At 34.7% G+C, this 24,746-nt stretch overlaps 1 protein-coding gene across 1 annotated transcript in view; it reads left to right on the forward strand.

The window, feature by feature from the left end:
* The window catches only part of LOC121870391 (mediator of RNA polymerase II transcription subunit 16-like), a gene marked incomplete in the record, with an annotated part of 168,675 nt that extends 155,152 nt beyond the window's left edge, over window positions 1–13,523 (forward strand). Inside the window, 3 exon segments of the mRNA XM_042372215.1 lie at window positions 758–867; window positions 5,328–5,476; window positions 11,676–13,523. Of these exon segments, the coding sequence (XP_042228149.1) occupies window positions 758–867; window positions 5,328–5,476; window positions 11,676–11,802 (386 nt within the window).
* Window positions 13,524–24,746: the final 11,223 nt, after the last annotated feature.

Here is a 24,746-nt window from a genome sequence, read left to right on the forward strand (position 1 = left end):
TTGCTATGTAACTGCTTAATTGCTTTAATGGGACCAAGTGAAAAGGTGTAGTGAAAAGGTGTATCATAGATTTATTATAACAGACTAAATATGAAGAGATAATATGATTGAAAAGATCCAGAACCAGAATATAGGAGAGATCCATCATTAAAACATCAAATGAAAATGACAAATGTAAGCATTTTTAGCTCTTGAGCTTTCTACTTTCAAAGTATATATATATATATATATATATATATATATATATATATATATATATATATATATATATATATATATATATATATATATATATATATATATATATATATATATATATATATATATATATATGTTAAAGAAAGAGAAACAATTCAGACCCTGCAATTTTTTGTGAATGAGGCAGAAAGTCAATCAGATCAGCAACCTGGGACTTGGTCAAAATTTTTGTGATGCCATATGGCAGCAGGGTCTACCATTAGACAACACATTATGCTTTCAATATCTTCCCAGGCAGTAGTACCTCATTGTTTGATAGCTGCCTGCTACCTTTATAGAATAATTTGGAGATTATCGTTTCAGTTTGGAACCTAATCTCCCTTTTACCAAAGGTCCTTTCATTCACCATCTGCAGTGTGATTCCATGAAACTTACTGCAGAGGATGATGAGGTTCTGCTATTTTGTGTCAGCATGTTGATTTTATACTTCAAAGGAGAAGGTACTGTACTGTATATATATTTCTCCTTATTAAGACTTGAATTCCACAATTTTCTGTAGATGAGTGTGTCTTGCTGGAGACCCAGGTAGTGTGTCGTGAGTTACCTCTACATGTTCCTTCACGAGGTGTGCTAGCAGATATGGCATCATCAGTACCAACACCACTTCAAGTAAGTATGGAGTAACAAAGCAAATGACATATTTTTCTAGTTTGAGAAGTATCACAGTACTGTACAGTTTTGGAATATAAACACAGCAGTTTGTGTCTAGCATTTGAGCTTCCAACTTGGGGAGAACTTCAAAGAAGGGACATAATAGTACTGTAGTAGTGTGAGAGACTTTGTAAACATTTTAACTGAAGCAGAGAGGAGTATGTTTTCACATACTTTGTGATATTAGATGAATTTCATAGTCTGTATTTTCCATTATTATTTCCCAAATTTATGAAACCTTGGACTGTTTCAGGACAAGTAACTTGCCCACTTGGAGTGGCAAAAAACTTGTTCTTTTTATTTATTTAGTTCATGAAACCAAAACTTAATCAAACCTTAGGAAACAACCATATTCTTTATTCACACAGCCATGTTTATTTATTATTCAAACAGCCATGTTCTTTATTCAATCAGTCATGTTCATTATTAATACAGCCATGTTCATTATTCATACAGCCATGTTATTATTAATGCAGCCATGTTCATTATTCATACAGCCATGTTATTATTAATACAGCCATGTTCATTATTCATACAGCCATGTTCATTATTCATACAGCCATATTCATTATTAATACAGCCATGTTCATTATTCATACAGCCATGTTATTATTAATACAGCCATGTTCATTATTCATACAGCCATGTTCATTATTCATACAGCCATATTCATTATTAATACAGCCATGTTCATTATTCATACAGCCATGTTATTATTAATACAGCCATGTTCATTATTCATACAGCCATGTTCATTATTCATACAGCCATATTCATTATTAATACAGCCATGTTCATTATTAATACAGCCATGTTCATTATTCATACAGCCATGTTCATTATTCATACAGTCATGTTCATTATTAATACAGCCATGTTCATTATTCATACAGCCATGTTCATTATTAATACAGCCATGTTCATTATTAATACAGTCATGTTCATTATTAATACAGCCATGTTCATTATTCATACAGCCATGTTCATTATTCATACAGCCATGTTCATTATTAATACAGCCATGTTCATTATTAATACAGCCATGTTCATTATTCATACAGCCATGTTCATTATTCATACAGTCATGTTTAGGTATTAATAGCCATGTTCATTATTCCTTACAGCCATGTTCATTATTAATACAGCCATGTTCATTATTAATACAGCCATATTTATTATTCATACAGCCATTTATTATTAATACAGCCATGTTCATTATTAATACAGCCATGTTCATTATTCATACGCCATATTTCATTATTAATACAGCCATGTTCATTATTACATTCATACAGCCATGTTATTATTAATACAGCCATGTTCATTATTCATACAGCCATGTTCATTATTCATACAGCCATATTCATTATTAATACAGCCATGTTCATTATTCATACAGCCATGTTATTATTAATACAGCCATGTTCATTATTCATACAGCCATGTTCATTATTCATACAGCCATATTCATTATTAATACAGCCATGTTCATTATTAATACAGCCATGTTCATTATTCATACAGCCATGTTCATTATTCATACAGTCATGTTCATTATTAATACAGCCATGTTCATTATTCATACAGCCATGTTCATTATTAATACAGCCATGTTCATTATTAATACAGTCATGTTCATTATTAATACAGCCATGTTCATTATTAATACAGCCATGTTCATTATTCAAACAGCCATGTTCATTATTCAAACAGCCATACAGCCATGTTCATTATTCAAACAGCCATGTTCATTATTCAAACAGCCATGTTCATTATTAATACAGCCATGTTCATTATTAATACAGCCATGTTCATTATTAATACAGCCATGTTCATTATTAATACAGCCATGTTCATTATTCAAACAGCCATGTTCATTATTAATACAGCCATGTTCATTCTTAATACAGCCATGTTTATTATTAATACAGCCATGTTCATTATTCAAACAGCCATGTTCATTATTCAAACAGCCATGTTCATTATTCAAACAGCCATGTTCATTATTAATACAGCCATGTTCATTATTCAAACAGCCATGTTCATTATTCAAACAGCCATGTTCATTATTAATACAGCCATGTTTATTATTAATACAGCCATGTTCATTATTAATACAGCCATGTTCATTATTCAAACAGCCATGTTCATTATTAATACAGCCATGTTTATTATTAATACAGCCATGTTCATTATTAATACAGCCATGTTCATTATTAATACAGCCATGTTCATTATTAATACAGCCATGTTCAAGAACAATATACAGCCATGTTCATTATTAATACAGCCATGTTCATTATTAATACAGCCATGTTCGTATTCAAACAGCCATGTTCATTATTAATACAGCCATGTTCATTATTCATACAGCCATGTTCATTATTAATACAGCCATATTTCATTATTCATACAGCCATATTCATTATTAATACAGCCATGTTCATTATTAATACAGCCATGTTCATTATTAATACAGCCATGTTCATTATTAATACAGCCATGTTAATTATTAATACAGCCATGTTCTTTATTAATACAGCCATGTTCATTATTAATACAGCCATGTTCATTATTATTACAGCCATGTTCATTATTAATACAGCCATGTTCATTATTAATACAGCCATGTTCATTATTAATACAGCCATGTTTATTATTAATACAGCCATGTTCATTATTAATACAGCCATGTTCATTATTAATACAGCCATGTTCATTATTAATACAGCCATGTTCATTATTAATACAGCCATGTTAATTATTAATACAGCCATGTTCTTTATTAATACAGCCATGTTCATGGCTATTAATACAGCCATACTCATTATTACTACAGCCATGTCTATTATTATTAATACAGCCATGTTCATTATTAATACAGCCATTATCCTCATTATTAATATGCCATGGTCATTACATAATATGTTTCATGTTCATTATTAATACAGCCATGTTCATTATTCAAACAGCCATGTTCATTATTAATACAGCCATGTTCATTCTTAATACAGCCATGTTTATTATTAATACAGCCATGTTCATTATTAATACAGCCATGTTCATTATTCAAACAGCCATGTTCATTATTCAAACAGCCATATTCATTATTAATACAGCCATGTTCATTATTCAAACAGCCATGTTCATTATTCAAACAGCCATGTTCATTATTAATACAGCCATGTTCATTATTAATACAGCCATGTTCATTATTAATACAGCCATGTTCATTATTAATACAGCCATGTTCATTATTCAAACAGCCATGTTCATTATTAATACAGCCATGTTCATTCTTAATACAGCCATGTTCATTATTAATACAGCCATGTTCATTATTCAATACAGCCATGTTCATTATTCAACAGCCATATTCATTATTAATACAGCCATGTTCATTATTAATACAGCCATGTTCATTATTCATACAGCCATGTTCATTATTCATACAGTCATGTTCATTATTAATACAGCCATGTTCATTATTCATACAGCCATGTTCATTATTAATACAGCCATGTTCATTATTAATACAGCATGTTCATTATTAATACAGCCATGTTCATTATTCATACAGCCATGTTCATTATTCATACAGCCATGTTCATTATTAATACAGCCATGTTCATTATTAATACAGCCATGTTCATTATTCATACAGCCATGTTCATTATTAATACAGCCATGTTCATTATTCAAACAGCCATGTTCATTATTAATACAGCCATGTTCATTATTAATACAGCCATGTTCATTATTCAAACAGCCATGTTCATTATTAATACAGCCATGTTCATTATTAATACAGCCATGTTCATTATTAATACAGCCATGTTCATTATTAATACAGCCATGTTCATTATTAATACAGCCATGTACATTATTCTTTGTACATTAACTACCCATCAACACATTACCAATTTATGATCTGTGGGTTGCAAATTTTTGAGGTAGTGAGAAATAACCTTTGAGATACGAACCTGATAAGAAAGGCTACAAAAGACTGTGCAGATTGGAGTGCTGCCATCAGGTAATCATAACTAACTCCAGCAAGCAAAGAAAATGGTGGTAAAATGGTGATTATGAGAATGTTGATAGCCATTCTAACTAAGTTAATTCAGGGTCAATTAGATGTTATTGAAACTAATGGTTAGTTGAGTCAAGTGAGAAATTCAGATCACCAGGTCAACAATATTTACTCTAGTTCATCGCCTCACATGCCCTACACCTCTTATTTATACTGAGTTGCCAGTCAGATCCTGATTCACTTATAAAATGGGATCTAAATTTATCAACAGTCTAACCTTAACCAAAGAATTATATTTCCAGGTTACACAAGTTTCTAGACTGGGTCTTCTTTAAATAAAGAAATACACTTAACATATGTAAAAAAAATAATGATACACCTTTTTCAGTATGAGTTTGGCCAGGGGGAGACAAGCAGCACAAGTAATGCTGGTGTTCAACCCCGTATCCTGGAAGGAGCTTTACCACCATTACAGATGCTTGATCCTCTCCACTATCATTATATTGCTCCACAGGAACCCAAATTTAATTGTACACGGTGAGATGTTACTCTTGTCTTATACTCTAATGTGAAATTTTTTGGATATAAAAGTGAGTTACATGTAGGTAAATAATATATCAAGTGATATTACTTTCCCCTTTCCAATACAGCATTATTCCAAGGAGGCACAAATACAGTACAGTATTACCTCGCTTTACACGGTTTCACTTTTCGCGATTTCTCATTTACGCGGTACCTTGCCAGAACCGGACTTTCACTTTCCGCGGTGCATCTACTCATATACGCGTGAAGTATAATTTTTTTTTTTTTTTTTAGCTCATAAAATTCATACAAATTACCCGGCCAGAATATAATTTACATTGCTGGAATTCTTCCAATAAGATGATCATTTTGAATATAAACATCATGGATTTTGCATTAGACATACAAATTTTAGATCTAATGTAATAATTTGGTTTACACAAAGCAAGTATTTTATCTTTTGTGCAAAATATATGAAGTTTACATTCAAAATATTGCTGACCTGCAAGGAATCCAGAAATGTCAATTATATTATCCTAACTCTAGTCTGAGTTATTATATATTACTAAAAATGTAAATTACTATTTCCTCCCAAAGCTTCTCTGGTAGGGAGGGTTGGTGGGGGGGAGGGAGGGACGGACCGACCATCTGGCGCAGTTGGAAGAGGGGGGAGGCAAGGTGGGGTACTTTGATTGACAGATAGTGTCGTGAAGAATATATTTATTTTTTTTATTAACTGAAGATATTTGTTTTAGCTCATAAAATTCATACAAATTACCCAGCCAGAATATAATTTACATTGCTGGAATTCTTACAATTTGATGATCATTTTGAATATAAACATCATAGATTTTGCATTAGACATACAAATATTAGATCTAATAAGTATTTTGTTTACTCTGAGTAAATATTTTATCTTTTGTGCAAAATATATGACGTTTACATTCAAAATATTCCCTGACCTGCAAGGAATCCAAAAATGTCAATTGTATTATCCTAATTTTAGTCTGAGGTATTATTTATTACTAAAAGTTAAAATCTAGTTCTTTCACCCAACATTTCTCTGGTAGGGAAGGAAGGTTGGGGGTGGGGGGAAGGGTTGGGACTGACCGACCATCTGTCGCGGTTGGAAGAGGGGGGGAGGCAAGTTGGGGTACTTTGATTGACAGATAGTGTCGTGAAGAATATTTTTTTTTTTTATTAACTGAAGATATTTGTTTTAGCTCATAAAATTCATACAAATTACTGGACCAGAATATAATTTACATTGCTGGAATTCTTACAATATGATGATCATTTTGAATATAAACATCATGGATTTTGCATTAGACATACAAATTTTAGATCTAATGTAATAATTTGGTTTACACAGAGCAAGTATTTTATCTTTTGTGCAAAATATATGAAGTTTACATTCAAAATATTCCCTGACCTGCAAGGAATCCAGAAATGTCAATTACATTATCTTAACTTTAGTCTGAGGTATTATTTATTACTAAACGTTAAAATCCAGTGTTTCACCCAATCATTTCTCAGAGAGGTAGGGGCCAGTGAGCTGGGAAGAGGGGGGGGGGATTTGAGTCCATTATATGAATGGACATTAACCTGGCGACTGTATTTCTCTTAAATATTTATTGTGTGAGCATACCATCATAAAATTTAGATGTTATTTTTACTACAATATAGGTATTGTGTCGGAAAAAGTGGAGTTTGGGGGTTGGGCCAGTCTCTATTGGAATTAATCCCATACTTCTGTTGTTCACTTTACGCGGTTTTCACTTTCCGCGGTACCCTGTGGGTTCAATTGACCGCGTAAATTGGGGTACTATTGTATACTCTTGATTTAATGGAATCCTATATAACGAACTCAATTTAGCGGAAGGAATTTTTTCCGTTATTTTTCACTCAATTTAGTGAACTAGTTCACTAAATCAAGATTAATTCCGTTAATAGGCTTACACCTACGGAGACAGCTCAGTCGCATGATATGTACATAAAAACATTAAAAACTTTATTTGTGGCTTACTTTAAACACCACCCACGCACCCCAACACCACCCACACACCCCCAACCCCACCCACACACCCCAACACCACCCACACCACCCCAACACCACCCACACCACCCCAACACCACCCACACCACCCCAACACCACCCACACCACCCCAACACCATCCACACACCCCAACACCACCACACCCCAACACCACCCACGCACCCCAACACCACCCACACACCCTCCAACACCACCCACACACCCTCCAACACCACCCACACACCCTCCAACACCACCCACACACTCCCAACACACTCCAACATCATCCACCCACCCTCCAACACCACTCACACACCCTCCTACATTTCCCACCCACACCCTCCATCACCACCCACACACCCTCCAACAGGGACCTGATAGAATGTCAGGTCACCCTTTCTTGGGTGGAGGATTAGTGAGTCTCATGACCTGAAGATGTCTTTAATAATCACGAGACCTAAAATATTTTTAGATATTGTGGTAAGTATACAGTAAATGAGAAAAGTTGTATCCCTTCAACATTACATTACATAACATTTTAAAACATGGAGTGAGAAAGCAGAAAGGTGTGGGTGATTAGAGAGATGGAGTGGAAATGAGTGTTGCCAAAAGCTCCTCAACAGCTGATATTTTAACTCGCTGCCATGCAGTCTCACACACGCAGATGTGTCATACAATAAGACCTTTACTCCTTATGCTCGCTGTCTTAATTCCTTTGCTGGGGATGTGTGAGTGGGGTTGGGGTATGTGTGGTTGTTAGAGGGTGTGTGTGTGGGTGGTTGTTTGAGGGTGTGTTTGTGTGTTGTAGGGGTGTATGTGTGAGTGGTCTTGGTGTGGGTTGATGGAAGTGAACCTTTTTGGGGGGTAGGGTTGTGTGGTCAGCCCCCCCGTCCCTTCCTCACTCAAGCATGGCTATTTAAAATCGGAATCGTAAGCCAAGTAAACAATATGTATTTGCTCGAAACAAGGCTAATAAAGTACTTGGGTTCATACAAAGGAGTGTTAGTTACAAGACTAGCGAGGTCATCTTAAAACTATATCTTGCGCTTGTGAGACCTCACTTGGATTACGCAGTTCAATTCTGGTCACCGTATTACAGAATGGATATAGAATCCTTGGAAAGAATTCAGAGGAGAATGACAAGACTAATCCCTGGCATTAGGAACCTTGAGTACAGAGACAGGTTAAAGCATCTTAATTTGCACTCCCTCGAGAGACGTAGATTGAGAGGCGATATGATAGAGGTGTATAAATGGAAGTCAGAGCTGAACAAAGGGGACACTACAAAGGTACTCAAACTATCCAACCAGGAGCAAACTCGTAACAATGGTTTTAAATTAGACAAATTTAGATTTAGGCATGAAATAGGTAAACACTGGTTTGGAAATAGACTAGTGGACGAGTGGAACAAGTTACCAAATATCATCATTAACTCGAATACGCTGGATAGCTTCAAACATAGGTTGGATGGATATATGAGCAATAGGGGTTGGGTGTAAATGGGACTGCCCAGTATGGGCCAATAGGCCCGCTGCAGTTTCCTCCATTCTTATGTTCTTATTTGTGATAGGGATATGAATTTTATACCATAATGATCCTTAATAAGTTTTCTACGAAACGTTTCCAGTAAGATATCCTTCAATGAAATATTTCTATTTGATATAGTGATGGGAGTTTCATTCTTTTATAAAAAAAAAAAAAATATTGATACAGGAGTCAGTAAAATCATTTCTTATTTCGTTAGACACCATTTTTTCATCAAAATAATCCTGAATACTTTATCTAAAAGTTTGGCTTAAGAAATATATTTAAAAAAACAAAAGCTCCAGGAACCTCTGGACTGACAGATTCTCCAACAGGAAAATCCTCTCTCCTTTTTGAAGAGGAACTCTGAGAGGAAGCATCTTTCTCACGCTGCCTTTTAGAGAAGAAACTGTCAATTTATCGTTGAGGGGCATTTCTCCTCCTCATCATTAGCTGGTTCTCGAATAAGGAGACCACTTTGTCCTCCATAGTACACAAAATCGGTTCTGTTGTTTCCACATCAGGGTGCCTTGAAGCCAGTTTCCTGAACAGAGGTGAACAACATCTTTTAAGTCTGAAGAAGACATATGGTCATCATTTTCCTTTTCATCCTCACCACTGTCTATTTCTAGCATATCATCCAGTTGTTTCAAATCTTCAGGAGTAAGTTCCTACTCATGAGACATCACAAGCTCTTCAACATCCTCCTCCTCCACTTCGAGTCCCATTGACTGACCAATGGACACAGTCTCCTTGTCCAATTCCGTTTCTTCCTCAAATCCCTCCAAATCATGGACTGCTGTTGGCCATAGTGCTTTCCATGCAGAATTCAGGGATCAAATGGAGACTTCTTGCCATGCTGACACGATCAATTTTACAGCCTCTAGAATGTTGTATTGCGTCTTCCAGAACTGTGCCAGTGATAGATCAGGATCAGTGGAAGTTGCCTGATGACACCTTCTGAACATTTTCTTCATGTACAGCTTCTCGAAGTTACTGATTACATTTTGGTCCATTGGCTACATAATTGATGTAGTGTTGGGAGGCAAAAACAACACTTCAAAGTCAAATCTAGCCTCCAAAGTGCTGGCAAGTTCAGGGTCATGACCAGGGACATTATCCAGAAGGAGAAGAGCCTTTAAAGGAAGTTTATTGGCGGTTAGTAACTCTTCACAGTAGGGCAAAATACCTCAACTGCCCATTCATTTAAGAGCTGTCTTGTCACCCATGCCTTACGGTTTGACTTCCAATAAACTCCAAGTTGTCCTCTTACCACCTTTTGTTGCTTGAACACCCTGGGGTTCTCTGAGTGGTAGACAAGTATAGGCTTCAGTCGGAAATCCCCTGAATCATTGGCTCAAGCAATAGAGTGAGACAGTCCTTCATGGGTTTATGCCCCGGTAAAGAAGCTTCATCTCTGGTGATGAATGTTCTTTTGGGCATTTCTTCCAGAACAGCCAAGTTTCATCCACATTGAAAACTTGCTGTGGAAAATAATTCTCTTCATCCATCAATACCTTGAACTCCACTAAAAAAATTTCAGTTCCTTCTTTATCTGCACTGGCAGCTTCACCATGCCTAACAACACTATAAATGTCACTTCCTTTCTTAAATTTATCAAACCAGCCCTTGCTGGCCCTAAACTCTTCAAACTCATTTTCAGAAGAACTAGGTTGATCTTCCTTCAAATGTCCGTATATTTCCCTGGCTCTTTCACAAATAAATTCAGTAGAAATCTCCTTTCATTTGTTTTTCTTTAATCCAAATAAGAAGTAACCTCTCTGTTTCTGCAATTAATGATCTACCTTTAAACACTCTGGTAGATTTATATCTCACATTCACTTCTTTAAATCTGTCTTTCTGCGCAAGAATTGTCGACACAGTTTAATGCCGACATGCCATATTCTTTACTCAGTACCTTGGTTCTAATGCCTTCTTCTTGTTTCTTAATAATTTCCTGTTTTACTTGAATTGAAATCGCCTTTTTAGATTTCTTTACGCCCATGCTGGATGCAATACAGTAATTTCACCAATAAAATTTTAAGTTCACTACCTGTAATTAAAGATTATTTATTTAAATCAACGTTGCACTGCGCTATATATTATCAATATGTTAAATATATTTCAGAATGACCAATACTTGTAATGTAAAAACATAAAAATGGTCTATGTTCAAGAGAGCGACAAACAAGATGTTTCCTCCACGTTAAACAAAGTTAAACAGACGCTTTGGTGGGTGCGTCAAGTAGCTGATGGGCACACCAAAAACTAGTTCCCTGTACTGCAAATATTATCAATAAGTTAAATGTAAAAACGACTAATAATTTTAATATCAAACTTGCAAAAATGTTAAAGAGCACAACCTTCTTAATATTTACTCCAATGAAAACGAATGTAAGCCTAGAACCGATTACTGTATTGGCGGACTAGGCTACCAGCCGATGCGCAAGCCAAAACATATTGTCGTGAGGATTTCGTAAATCGAAGTTTTTTTTGTCAGCTGAATTGAAGATCCTTATGGAAGGTACCAGTAATTCGTTAACCGAACCGTTCGTTAACCGAGGGACCACGGTATAGAAATTATAATTATTTTGTTGCCCACAAATATCCATGCTTATAAAAACATGAATTTCACATTATTGGTGTTCTTACAGATGTTGCAGTGTGCGGGCCAGTTGGTGGGGAGACTCTGAGAGTGCATGGGACCAACAGTGGGCTTCTAATTGTATATGTTCTGGCCACTGGGCACTCCCTCCCATCACTCCATCCAAAGCTGCTTAAGTAGTGATATTTATAACGTGATATTCAAAGTGCAAAACAGCTTGTAAGATAAAACAGGTTTAAGACGGTACTTCATATTATGTTACCTAGATCATGTTTGCAATTTTATTATTTTTTCTTGAAGGTATAATGCAATAATAGTCCTATATGAAATTTACATATTCTTCGTATAAATGTTTCATATTTTACTTGCAACAATTCATTGAAGAACTTATAAAAGCTTGGGTGGAAAAAGAACAAATCTGCTGAATAGATCCTCATGTGCATGTATTATTGTTAGTGGGAAACATTTGCCCATAAGGAGCCCAGATGTGAGTATCCACATTGCAGTCTTAATATAGTAAGAAACAACTAATTTTGGAACTTAAGACATCATTGTCATAAAACTACATCAAAACTTCATGTTATCTTATGACCTTAGGTTAGTCCAAGGAGACATATGTATATTGATCATCAAGTCGATGAATTAGAAACCAGGCTATCCCTTGATGCTGATGGCTGTGGCTAATACTTTTAACAATTAGTAAAACTTTCCCATCACATCTATAGCTCGTTAAAAGGGACCTCAAAGGCAACATTTACAACTGAAGACTGAGTGATGGAGATTCTTTGATGCCACAATGGCCTGTGTAACCTTGCTTTCCCATGTCTTATTGTTGGCCAGACTATGAATAAACTTTCACTGTAGGAAATAATATGGTAGGTCTCCAGATCTGATGGTAGATTCACCAAATTTGACAACAGTAGCCTGTTCCCACTTACATCTTAGTCTTGTGTACACTATATACAGGTGGTATATACTGTACAGCACATTTAATGTGGTAGCATTTGGGCATTTCTCATCTGTGCAGTGCTTCAGCTCCTCCTGCTAAGAAGAGAAAAGGGATCCATGTGCCAGTTAGTAAAAGAAATAAAGTCATTAATCAACATAATTTGGCGTGAAGGTGGCTGTAGAGTTTATTATCAGTTTCTGAGATACGTATGTCTTTTGGTACTGTGTAGATAGTATCTATTGTGAATTCATTTCACATTGCAATACTGTACAGTACTGTATATGATCATAGGTTCAGTGTTTATAAACACTCAGATGGAAGGAGCCATGTATCATCAACATCAACATGTTATATCAAAACTTAACATATTTATAATTGTCAACTTGAAGTCTTAGGAGTAGCCCTAAATGGTACAGTATACTGTATTAGTCTTTTCTGAAAGTTTGAAATACTTCCTTAGCACTGTTCCCGAGTATCGACGCAACTTAGCACCCAACGAAAATTTTATGTTTCTGTGATTTGGTTGCTGTTCAGTGTTGACAGAAAAAATATTCCCCAAAAATCAGCTGGTTTGTCAAATTGGACAAGTGGTAGTGTCTTGTAACTAACACTCCTTTGTATGAACACAAGTACTTTGTTAGCCTTGTTTCCAGCAAATACACATTGTTGTCTTGGTTTAATATTCTTACAGGTACTTGTCATTAATCCTAAATCCTTTCTCACAGTCGGATTTCTCTATAAGACCATTGTTCATCTGATATTTGGTTTCTCTGTTTACATCTCCTAGGATAAGTACTTTACATTTTTCCACGTTAAATTTTATCTGTCATTTTTCAGATTATGCACAAATTTTTTTAGATCTTCCTGTAGTTTTGCAGAGTCCTTGTTAGATTTAATTACATTCCCTATTTTAGTGTTGACAGCAAATTTACTTTTGTTTCTATCTATGTTGTTTATGTATATAATAAATAGTAATGGTCTAAGGCCAGTGGTTCTCAACCTGGGGGCCCCCAGGGGAGCCACGGCGAGCTGCTAGAAATTGTACGTTTCCAAATAATGTTGGGAATCTGAATTAAACAAAACTTGTATTACTTATTTTGACTTGGCAGAAGAGAATTTTCATTATCTTTTTGTCATTTTGTTTCATCATAACGACAAGGGGGGGAATGGAGTGAAAAAGGTTGAGAACCACTCTAAGCCTTGTGGTACTCCACTAGTGACATTACCCCAATCAGATTTAGTACCATTAATACCTACTCTCTGTTTCCTGTCCAATAACCATGCCCTAATATTTAAATGAAGCAGTAAATTTTTACATTCATGAATTCATTGTTGTCAAGCTTCAGCAATAAAATTAAATCGTTATCCCTATTTGGCAAGAAGAACAGTTCCATTTTAAGGCTTATGTCTGATAAGTATCCCTATTTAGCAACACATATATTCATTCATCATCATCATCAATCATATGTGATCATAAATCAATTTGTCATCATTGTCATGTATAATGTATACACATACATAGCTATACAGTATAATAAATTTGAATTTGTAGTTTAATAGTTTAGAAAAAATTGCTGCAACGAATATTTACAGAACAGTACTATCACTTTCCCAATTGGTGGTAGCAAAGCCTGGAATTTGAAAATTTTACAACATGAAGATGTAATAAATGATAGCATAAAGGACTTTGGTAGTGTCTCAACATTTTAGAGTTATACTCTCCATCAAGGGCATATGTTATTCTTTAATCAGCCTTCAAATACAGTACATATGATTTCCTTCAATATTCAGACTTACTTTTCTTATGCTGTTAAGATATTGCTCACACAGAAGCATGGATTTGTACTTTTTCCACATAAAAAGGTTTATATTAAGTTAATTACATGAGAAATATTCCTTGAAGCAGAAATTAGAGTTATGCATATGATTTGGGAAGAGGTTGCCATGACTTTTTGTTTTCCTTTAAGGTGAAAGTTCTGTATCAATTTTGTAGTTCCAATGACTTTGTGCTGCAGTACTACCCACCTCTCCCACATCTTAAACCCCAAAAAGGCAGTCAAATTTCCCTCTAATAATATTTAATTTTCCACTCACTTTCTTTGTTAAAAGTGATAGCAAGTCCTCCATAATTTACATTACTGTATATGCAGTTACAACACCATATAACTTCTCTTGCATTGCATCTGATCGCAACATATCCTTATTTATCTTGTGTTGAATGTGTTACAACCTATGATAATTGGTCTTTTGTTAAAGGCATTGCAACCTATGATACTGTCATTGATCTTAAGTTAAATGTGTTACAACCTATGATAACTTGTCTTGAATTAGATATGCTACAACCTTTTGTAACTTATCTTGTGTTAAATGTTGTTGCAGCCTGTCATAAATTCCACGCAGAACACAGTCAACACACCGCCCTTTTACTAGTTGCCCTGTTTTCTTTTCTCAGCTTAAGATATTGCACCCTCATAAAATTGATTGACTAGTTTGTTTTTTGCACAGCTGTGTATAGAGTCTTAGTTTTTGCCTGCTTTGTTGCCCATTTTTTAAAGTTAACCTAAATAAAGTGTTCCTCATATTTTCAAGCTTCATGATGGCATTCATTTTTTCTTTCTATTTCATATACTGTACAGTAATTATATACCGCATATACTCGTGTATAGTTCGAGTTTTTAAGACCAAATATTTAGGCAAAAAATTGGGGGTCGTCCTATACATGCGTAATAGTTTTGTTAGGTTGAACCCGTGCATGATGGGAATGGTGAGGAGCAACTTTTAGCTTCAGACATGAAAATTTTTACCGTTTACTGCCAGTAAACAATGGAAACGTAAAATATGTACCAATTAGTAATGAAAAGTTGTGCAGTTCCTTCAGTAAATGAAGCTCACCAACTTACAATAGGCTAAATTACCATACAACGTGCTTTCAGAAGTCTATGTTGAAGTTCTTAGCACAGGCTAACTTATCATATCATATACGGTATCACAGTTCTCATTGATCTACAAAAAATACCGGTAATAAAAACCTTTAAGATATTTCACACTTAATATAATACCCGGTAATCTACTTCACCCTTCTATTGTTTAGAACGATGCATGACGCATCACGCACCACCAGCTGTATCAGCTAGAGGGTACACGTGTTTTTCGAATTGTTTTCAGTTAAAAAACTGTTACATCACATGTATATTTTACCTTAACTGTGCCTGAATGAATATGTTCTTGGAAATAAATAGTAGTTTTGCTGAAATGTGATGTATTTTAATGTAAAATAGGATAAAATATATGACGAAAACAAAAGATTTTACCTAACCTTCCGATGTTCAAGTTACTCGTTTTTTTAATAGTTATGCGTTAAAATACTGTTATATTACAATGGTATTCTATTTATACTGTGCTTGATATAATGCATTCACGGAAATGTAATATTTTTGCTGAAATGACGTACGTATTACAGTGGAAAGTGGGATAAAATTGTGACGAAAACATTGACTTTCGCTTTCTTTCCTTCAAAAGATGTTACCATAATCGCTTTTCGAATGATTTTCAGTTAAAAAACTGTTGTATTACGATAATAATCTATCCTAATTGACTTGAATAAATACTACGATACCATATTTCTGAATATTTTCATTAAAATCCATCCAAATCATTTTCTTTGTCATCGTCTGCAGCACCAAACAGCTTCTCCCAGTCCTCTCCTTGACCAGGGCTAGAGGTTATGTGTTTTTCGAATCGTTTTCAGTTAAAAAACTATTACATCACACGTATATTTTACCTAAACTGCGCCTGAATGAATATATTCTCGGAAATAAAACTAGTTTTGCTGAAACGTGATGTATTTCAATGTAAAATAGGATAAAATACATGACGAAAACAAAAGACTTTACCTAAGTTTCTGTTCTTGAGATGTTACTCGTTTTTTTAATAGTTTTCGGTTAAAATTCTGTTATATTACAATGATATTCTATTCATACTGTGCTTGACATAATACATTCACGGAAATGTAATATTTTTGCTGAAATTATGTACGTATTAAAGCGGAAAGTGGGATAAAATCGTGACGAAAACAATGACTTTCGCTTTCTTTCGTTCAAAAGATGTTACCGTAATCGCTTTTCGAATGGTTTAGTTAAAAAACTGTTGTATTACAATAATATTCCCTCCTAATTGACTTGAATAAATACTTGAATGGAAATATACAATATTTTTGTTGAAACTACCCGCGTTTCAGTGTAAAGTGTCGTAATAATAAATGGTAAACAATTTGCCTTCGGCACTCGTGTTTCATGCACGGAGAGCCTCAGTTTATAGGACGTAGAGCGCTTTTAGTGAAGGTTTTGTTGTTCCATTACCCTCAAAAACGTGGGTCGAACTATAAACGAGGAATATCGTAAATTAACGATTTCTTGGTCAAAAAATCAGGGTCGACCTATAAACGAGGGGGGGGTTATAGACGAGTATATACGGTATTCATAAATATTTAGTCAAGAAATTTTGTAATACATCTTAGTTTAAGTGATACCATTTAAGTGATTTGTGTTATTGTTAGCAATCAGTTATGCTTGTAAATAAAGAAGATACAACAAGAAAATTTCACATATAAATCTCAAACATGTTTTCTTATGTTTCTGTCATATCACACAATAGAAAAGACAAAACCACATATCCATAAATATCCTTTTGTGTTGGGATTGAAACTCCAAATGAAATATACTTTGTAAAAGAAATATTGATTAAAGTTATGAGGTGATATAAACATGTGGAGAGCATAGCTATGTGAAACTTTACTTGAAAATTATTTTTATTTGCCTAGAGGATTAACAGTCATGAAAAGGGCTTGTGCTAGGGTGAATGAATTATTGATATAGTATTAGTAAAGTACTGTACTTGATTGTTCTTACTATACTATGAACATCATATTTAGAAGTTAATCTAAGTTGTCATATTTAAATATGGGAACTTTTTGAGAATACAATTAGATAGGAAGCTTGTGAGACTTCAGGAAACTTGATAGCACCAAAAATTCATTGATCCATAATAGCTAGCAGTGGGACATATTACACAAACCAACTATTGTTTTGTTTACTAAGTGATAAATGTTTTGTCTAGAATATTGTATCTATGCACTTGTAATACTCATAAGTTAATTCATGCAATAAACTTCCTCTAATCTGGACTAATTGGGGAGGGGGGGAGGAGGCCTGCCCAGTTTGGCCAAAATTCCGGGATGGGCGAGAGCTTGTATTGTGTATATTACAAGGTGAAAATACAGTGGTCCCTCGGTTAACGAGCACAATTCGTTCCAGAAGGTTGCTCACTAACCGAAACCATTGTTTCAATGGGTTTTTGGGTAATTGGTTCCAGCTCACCGAAAATTACATACAAACTAAAATTAAATGCAGTAAAGTACACTTACTTTGAGGTGTGCATGTAGAAGGCTCCTGGTTGATGATGATGATGATGGGAATTAGGATGGGGGTGGAGGAGAAGGGAAAAAGAGAAGGCATTGGGATGGAAGAGAAGTCACCCCATGCTGCCATTTCACCCATAAAATTTTAGTTCACTTGGTGTAATTCATGATTATTTTCTTTAAATCAACACTGCACTGCACTATATATTATCAATATGTAAAATATATTTCAAAATGACCAATAATTTGACTGGAAACACAGAAAAAAAGTGTTTATGTTGAAGAGTCTCAAACAAGGTGTTCCTTCCTCTGAACCGATAAACAAACTGACGTCATGCTTGGTGTGTTGAGTGGCTGTTTGGCGCGCAAAAAACTAGTTTCCTGTACTCAATTATGTTCAATAATTGTTAAAATGACTAAAAAATTTAATATAAAACTTTTAAAATTATTGCATAGTACAACCTTCTTGATATTTACTAAAATGGCAACGAATTTAAGCCCTAGAACCGATTACTGTATTGGCGGACTAATACTACAGCTGGTGAGCAGCCAAATGCAAGCGAAAACATGTTGGGAAAAATTCGCTAACCGAAATTTTTTGGTTAACTGAAGTGAAGAATCTTATGGAAGGTAATTCGTTAACCGAGGGATCACTGTATATATACAGTGGGGTCTGCATTTACGCGGTCAATTGAACTCGCAGAGGCCCGCGTAAATGAAATAACAGAACATATGGGATTAATTGAAATAGAGACTGGGCCGACCCCCAAACTCCACTTTTTCCGACAATACGTACGTTGTAGGAAAAATAACATCTTAATTTTATGATGGTATGCACACATAATTAATAATTAAGAGAAATATCAATAATACTAGGTTTTTTAACACTTACGTTAGTAGAAAAGCTGGGTCGGCACACGTGGATGGCGGCTGGTTCCGAGGCAGAGGGCAGATTAGTTGCCCTCTGGTGAATCACTTTCACTTTCACTACTCGCAGAGGTTTGCAGGGTCTCCCAGACAAACCCCTCAAAGTCCATATCGTCACTCACTGACTTGGGCTGGCTGTGGTTGTGGTGGGTCGCGGGCAAGGAAGTCCTCAATACTACGTTGACGACTAGCGTTGATGTTATCGAGATAGATCTGGATATACGGCTCCATAAATTTCGTCAGATGGTTATTGGACTGATACTTGTCTGGGTTGTTGTTAAGGATGAGCTTAATTTTCTCCCCCACCTCGATGATTTCCTTCACATTATCATGGCTTGGTCCAGGTAATTCAATGTTTTTCTCTGGTGGTGGGGGTCCCGCGAAAGCCATTGTGAGGGGAATAGCGAGCACAAGAGAGAACTGTATATGCGCACAGAGAACAATGAGACAGGCCCTGCTAGGTCAGCAACTTCTTCCCTCCCGTGGCAGGGCACGTCATATTACATTAAACCAATCACAGCTAGCGGCGGAGGGAGGTAAGGATGCGTGGCCCAATCACAGTCTGATACGTCATATGACATCACCGATAACTCAACGGCAACATACTGCGCAACCTTACACACGCCGCTTGATGGGATGGCGGGCCGCTTGAATCCAAAATGGCGCGGTGCGTCTGGACCCTCCAGTGACTCACCGCTAAATGACCAAATTTACCGCGTAATTAAAGCATTTTGATTCTGGCAAGGCACCGCGTAAATGACCAAACACGTTAACCAAAACCACATAAATCCAGACTCCACTGTATACAGCTCCTCCCTGACTTACGACCTACTCAACTTACGTCCACCCGCACTTACGACCTGCCTCAGTCGTACCAAAATTTGGTCAAATTACATATTTTCGAGTCCAAGAGTCAGTTCACAGACAAAATTTTCACCTGTAATTCACTTTAAAATGGCTGGCAAGCTTAAAAGTGAGTGTTGTGTGGTGCTGAGAAGAAAAAGAGACCCCCATTTAAGATTTTCTATGTATTATTTAAGCATTTCCGACTTACTACCTGGATGTCGGTCCCTAACCCCGTCGTAAGTCGGGGAGCAGCTGTATATATATATATTGGTAAAAAAATGTTTTTAACTTATTTAAAACTGATTTTATAGACTCCGGTATTAGTGTACAGGTATAAACATTTCTTAAGTTTTTCGTAAAAGAATTGAGTCTCCATCGTTGTACAGGTGGCCTATCAAAAATCCGGCAACCGATAAACCGGAACCTTCAGTTTTCCGGCATGGATTTCAGAGCGCATTTTCAAATATTTCTTTGTTTATTTAATGAAGATATATGTGTTAGCTCATAAAATTCATACAAATTACCCGGCCAGAATATAATTTACATTGCTGGAATTCTTACAATTTGATGATCATTTTGAATATAAACATCATAGATTTTGCATTAGACATACACATTTTAGATATAATGTTTACTCTGAGTAAATATGTTATCTTTTGTGCAAAATATATGACATTTATATTCAAAATATTCCTGGTCTTATAAGGAATCCAGCAATGTCAATTATATTATCCTAACTTAAGTGTTTAATTTTCTTTGTTTAAAGGACTGTACAGGTAGTCATTTTCTGTTAAACTTATACAGCAAATATAACCATCAGTTTTCCGGCATTTTCGAAAATCCGGCACTCCTCAGGTCTCGAGGTTGCTGGATTTTTGATAGGCCACCTGTATGTGTTAAAATGTTTTGTTTAGGGATCTTTTATTGAAACATCCTGGTGGAAATTAATTCCGGATCATTATGGTACCACATTCATCTTTCGAATACAATTAGAACAGATGCTGTTGATAAATAGTTTATGTACTCATTTTGCTAGCCGTAAATATTTTCTCATGGCTGTGGCCTATTATTATGGGAGTGATAAGAGTGTTTTATGTGGTATACATTATTATTGCACTATAATAAATCTATTTATTATGAAAAAGAAACACTTTGTACATGTTCATAACACAGTACCGTACTTATTAATTATTAACTTATCATGAGGCAGGAAGTGATTGTACGACGCTTACAATGTTCACCGCCGAAGGTGGAGAGGAGATTATGTTTTCACTGCTAATTTCATTGACTGTACTGTATGTACTGTACACTATTTATATTTCTTAGACACTTCATTTTAGTGCTCCTTAGCAGCCACCTCCACCACAGTGGCAGCCCCTGCTTATACCAACTTTCCTCCATATTAACCGGAATTTATTTGTGGTTTTCCGGGTTGGGAATACTGTACATGTGTCCGGTGCTGGACTCCAGTCCGGTTTGCAAAGGGATCCAGGTTGGAGGGAGTTTACTGTACTAATTTTGGTCTTGTTTGAATAATATATTACAGGTATTGTTAATTGCACTAGATTTTTTAGAAATAATTCTGAAACTCCATTTGAGGTAAAGACAATATTTATTTGAAGTAACTTTAATGCATTGACAGTGTTTAAAGCATATTACAGTACCAGGTAGTATTATTAACATAAGTGAAGTCTCTAACATGAAACTATCTAGTTAGTTGAGAAAAGGAAATGGAATAAAATTTCAAATGTGATGTTTTCTTGGAGGTAAAATTGTGAAATAAAGGCCGTTTTATGAATATTTTTTGTGTATGGCTAAATTTTAGTTTTGGCAGTTAGTTTTATCATTTGAAAGTACGTTTCTTTAAATCTCAGTAAACTGTATGCCGCAGCGTTTATCACTGTTTTCATAATTCTTAGATTGAAGGGTAAATATTATGATCAGAAAATATTTCTACAAATTTATTTTATGTTTTTATATAGACTACTGTGATTGTTGTTATACATTCATATCTAGGTTTTATACAGCAGAAACTTTTATATTCCATTCAGTTTGTCAAATTGTTAATCATACTATATATAAGTACAGAGGTCCCCGACTTACGAACGCCTGCTGATACAAACAGGGTTAAACTTGAAATTTACAGTATTTTATTTACCTGGTGACTTATTTTTTTACTTTCATTTACTGTATTTTTTCATTATATTTCTTCTTTTGTCTTAAATTAAGTGATTTTAGATGTATATAAGGGATGTGTTCTGACTTATGTACAAATCCGACCTAGAACGTCCTCTGGGACTGAACCCGTTTTTAACACGGGGACTCCTTGTACTGTATTTCACAGTATCCTAATAATTTTATTGTGTACTGTACTGTATATTGTTGTTTGATTCAGATGAAATAATGCATTCCTTGGAAAGTATCTTGCCGTAGAGTAGGACTAGCTATTTTATGGAATGTTCTGTGACATACATGCAATTTGCATAGAATTTTCAAAGGGGAACATTACCCAATAAGTATTTTATTCAATTTCAAATTTTATTAAAGTGTAGTATCTAGTATACAGATTTTATAATGGCTTAAATAATCCATGTGAATAGAACTTTCCTTTTTAGTGTAATGACAAGTGAAAACTTTCATATAAAGAGTATCTTTGTATCTATATCTTGTGTTACATTAACAGTACTTTGTTGTCTATGAAACCCGTAGCCAAGTTGAAAAGTTTATCATGTGCTGTAGGTGTATGCATATCTGAAGGGAACTGTTCCTTAGACTTACAGAACATTTATTTTATTGATATCCAAAATTCCTTCTTTGTGTTCTGTGTGCTGTTACATATGTACAAATATTATCCATTTGCACTGAGTACACAAGTTTTAAAACTGATATGAGGTAGTATGAGAGTAAAGGTTATCCAGTACTGTAATAGAAAGTAAATGAAAGGATGAGTAAGTTATTAGTACATGCATTCTTTTTCTCATAATTGGTTGGGTAGCTGGGGCAAGGCCCCCCATAAAAACACCTAACCAATCATGAAGCAAGGAAGAGCAGCTTCAGGAGCTTCACATATTGAATTTCACATACGGCAAAATTAGTGTGACCTTGTGAAAGTTCCAAATATGCAAAGGAGCTCTTATTAAATATTAATGATGCCACTGAAGCATTATGAATACAGAATACCTGTATTATTATGCAGGCCCTTGGATGCGTGTGGTTCTGTATGATATATGCTGAATCAATTAAAAGTGCCTGAATATTATGGTCATATATGTAACCTCAGACTTAAATGTTGCATTATTTCCAGACCATAATACTGTACACTTCGACAATAAAAATGGTCTTAAGTGAAGAGCCTCTTTGTAAACACTTTATCTTCAAGTGACATCTTCAACCTTTTAAATTAATAATTATTAGATGCAAAACAACAGTGCTCTATTGATATTTTAGTACTGCCATCACTTATATTTTAAATCTTGTATTTAAGAAGCATTTACTGTAAAAGTAAGTGTGGCCTTTTTGTGTTCAGTAGAAAATGGAATCGGTGGAATTATGTTCAGTAATATTTGTACAAATTATTTAAAGTAACAAAGACACTTTATAATGACAAATATGTTTTACCATGTGGAACATTAAACTGCAATTAAAGCATTACAATTATTTAAAGGATCTAAAATCTTGTAGCAAAGATGCAATCTATCCCACAAAAATAGATATTACAAAAAAAAATCAAGATACAGTACCCAAAATTGTGGGGGTTTTATCGTAGATTTATATAGCTTTAACATGTTCCTGCAATAAAAATAAAGGATTAATGGTGTCACTAATGTGAGTCATCATTGAAAATCTTTCCCTCTTTGTTCCCAGTAAATGTAAGATTTTTCACAATTTGTTAAAATGTTAAGAAATATTAAAACTTTAAAGCAAACATACTATTGTACCTAGTGAATAATGTTTTTGTATATCGTTATTGATTTTTAGCTTTATAATATTCTTCCCATTTTTATTTTAATAAATAGCTTAGAAAAAAACAGCTTCTTTTTTTATTAAGAGATAGAGGGACAGATCAAAATAAAATGTGCTTCGTAATGCATACCCAGCCAGGACGCTAAACTAGTGGTGAAAAAGTGCATGTTGTTTTGGGTGGAAAATATTATGTCATGAGGATCAGTTTAAAGTAAAGTGTTCATATTGAATTGAGTAATATCAGGACATTTCTGGAAAAAACAGTGGATAAACTTATGGAAATTGATATCTGATTATGGTTTATCTATTCGTAGAACACTGTACCGTATGCCTTTTAAGATCTATTTTCACAATACAGACAGTACTACTGTACAGTATATAAATTCACTGTCTTCTTGTGTTAAGTAATGCAAAGTGTACTTCAGGTATTTTAATATTTTGCTTTTTTTTTCTCTATGTGAGAAAAAGTATGAAGGAAGAATACTGTACTATACATGTATTAGCATAATTTGTTTTTGTTTCATTAAAATTGTACTGCTTTATGTTGTTTTTTATTATGACTTCAAAATGAATATACAACAGCTTATCATAATTATGTAACAGTGAATTACTGTTCACTATATAATATACAGTACATTGTATTATATTATAATATACGGAATATGAAATGTAGGTCATCAGACTGGAATAACTAGTTGTATCATAAGAAGTATCAAATATTATTTTGTTGCATTAACTAACTTCAACTTGTGATAAGGCGTCGACTGGCATGATTTAAACATCATAGGCCATAGGCTGGCCAAAGTGGAGTTGCCATTTGTGATATATTGTTTGACAAACAAATTTTTTTATAATTTGCTAATATTGTTTTGTACTGTATGTATGTATTGACTCAAGAGTGTGATTCACAACTTGCTATGATATCTGGATATTAGGGTGGTGCATACTTACAGAGGGAAAAATTAAAATTTAAAAATTACAGTGTTACCATGAAATATTGTGAGGAATGGTTAGAAAAC

The sequence above is a fragment of the Homarus americanus genome, unplaced genomic scaffold (genome assembly GCF_018991925.1).
Source record: "Homarus americanus isolate GMGI-L3 unplaced genomic scaffold, GMGI_Hamer_2.0 scaffold40856, whole genome shotgun sequence".
Taxonomy (NCBI): domain Eukaryota; kingdom Metazoa; phylum Arthropoda; class Malacostraca; order Decapoda; family Nephropidae; genus Homarus; species Homarus americanus.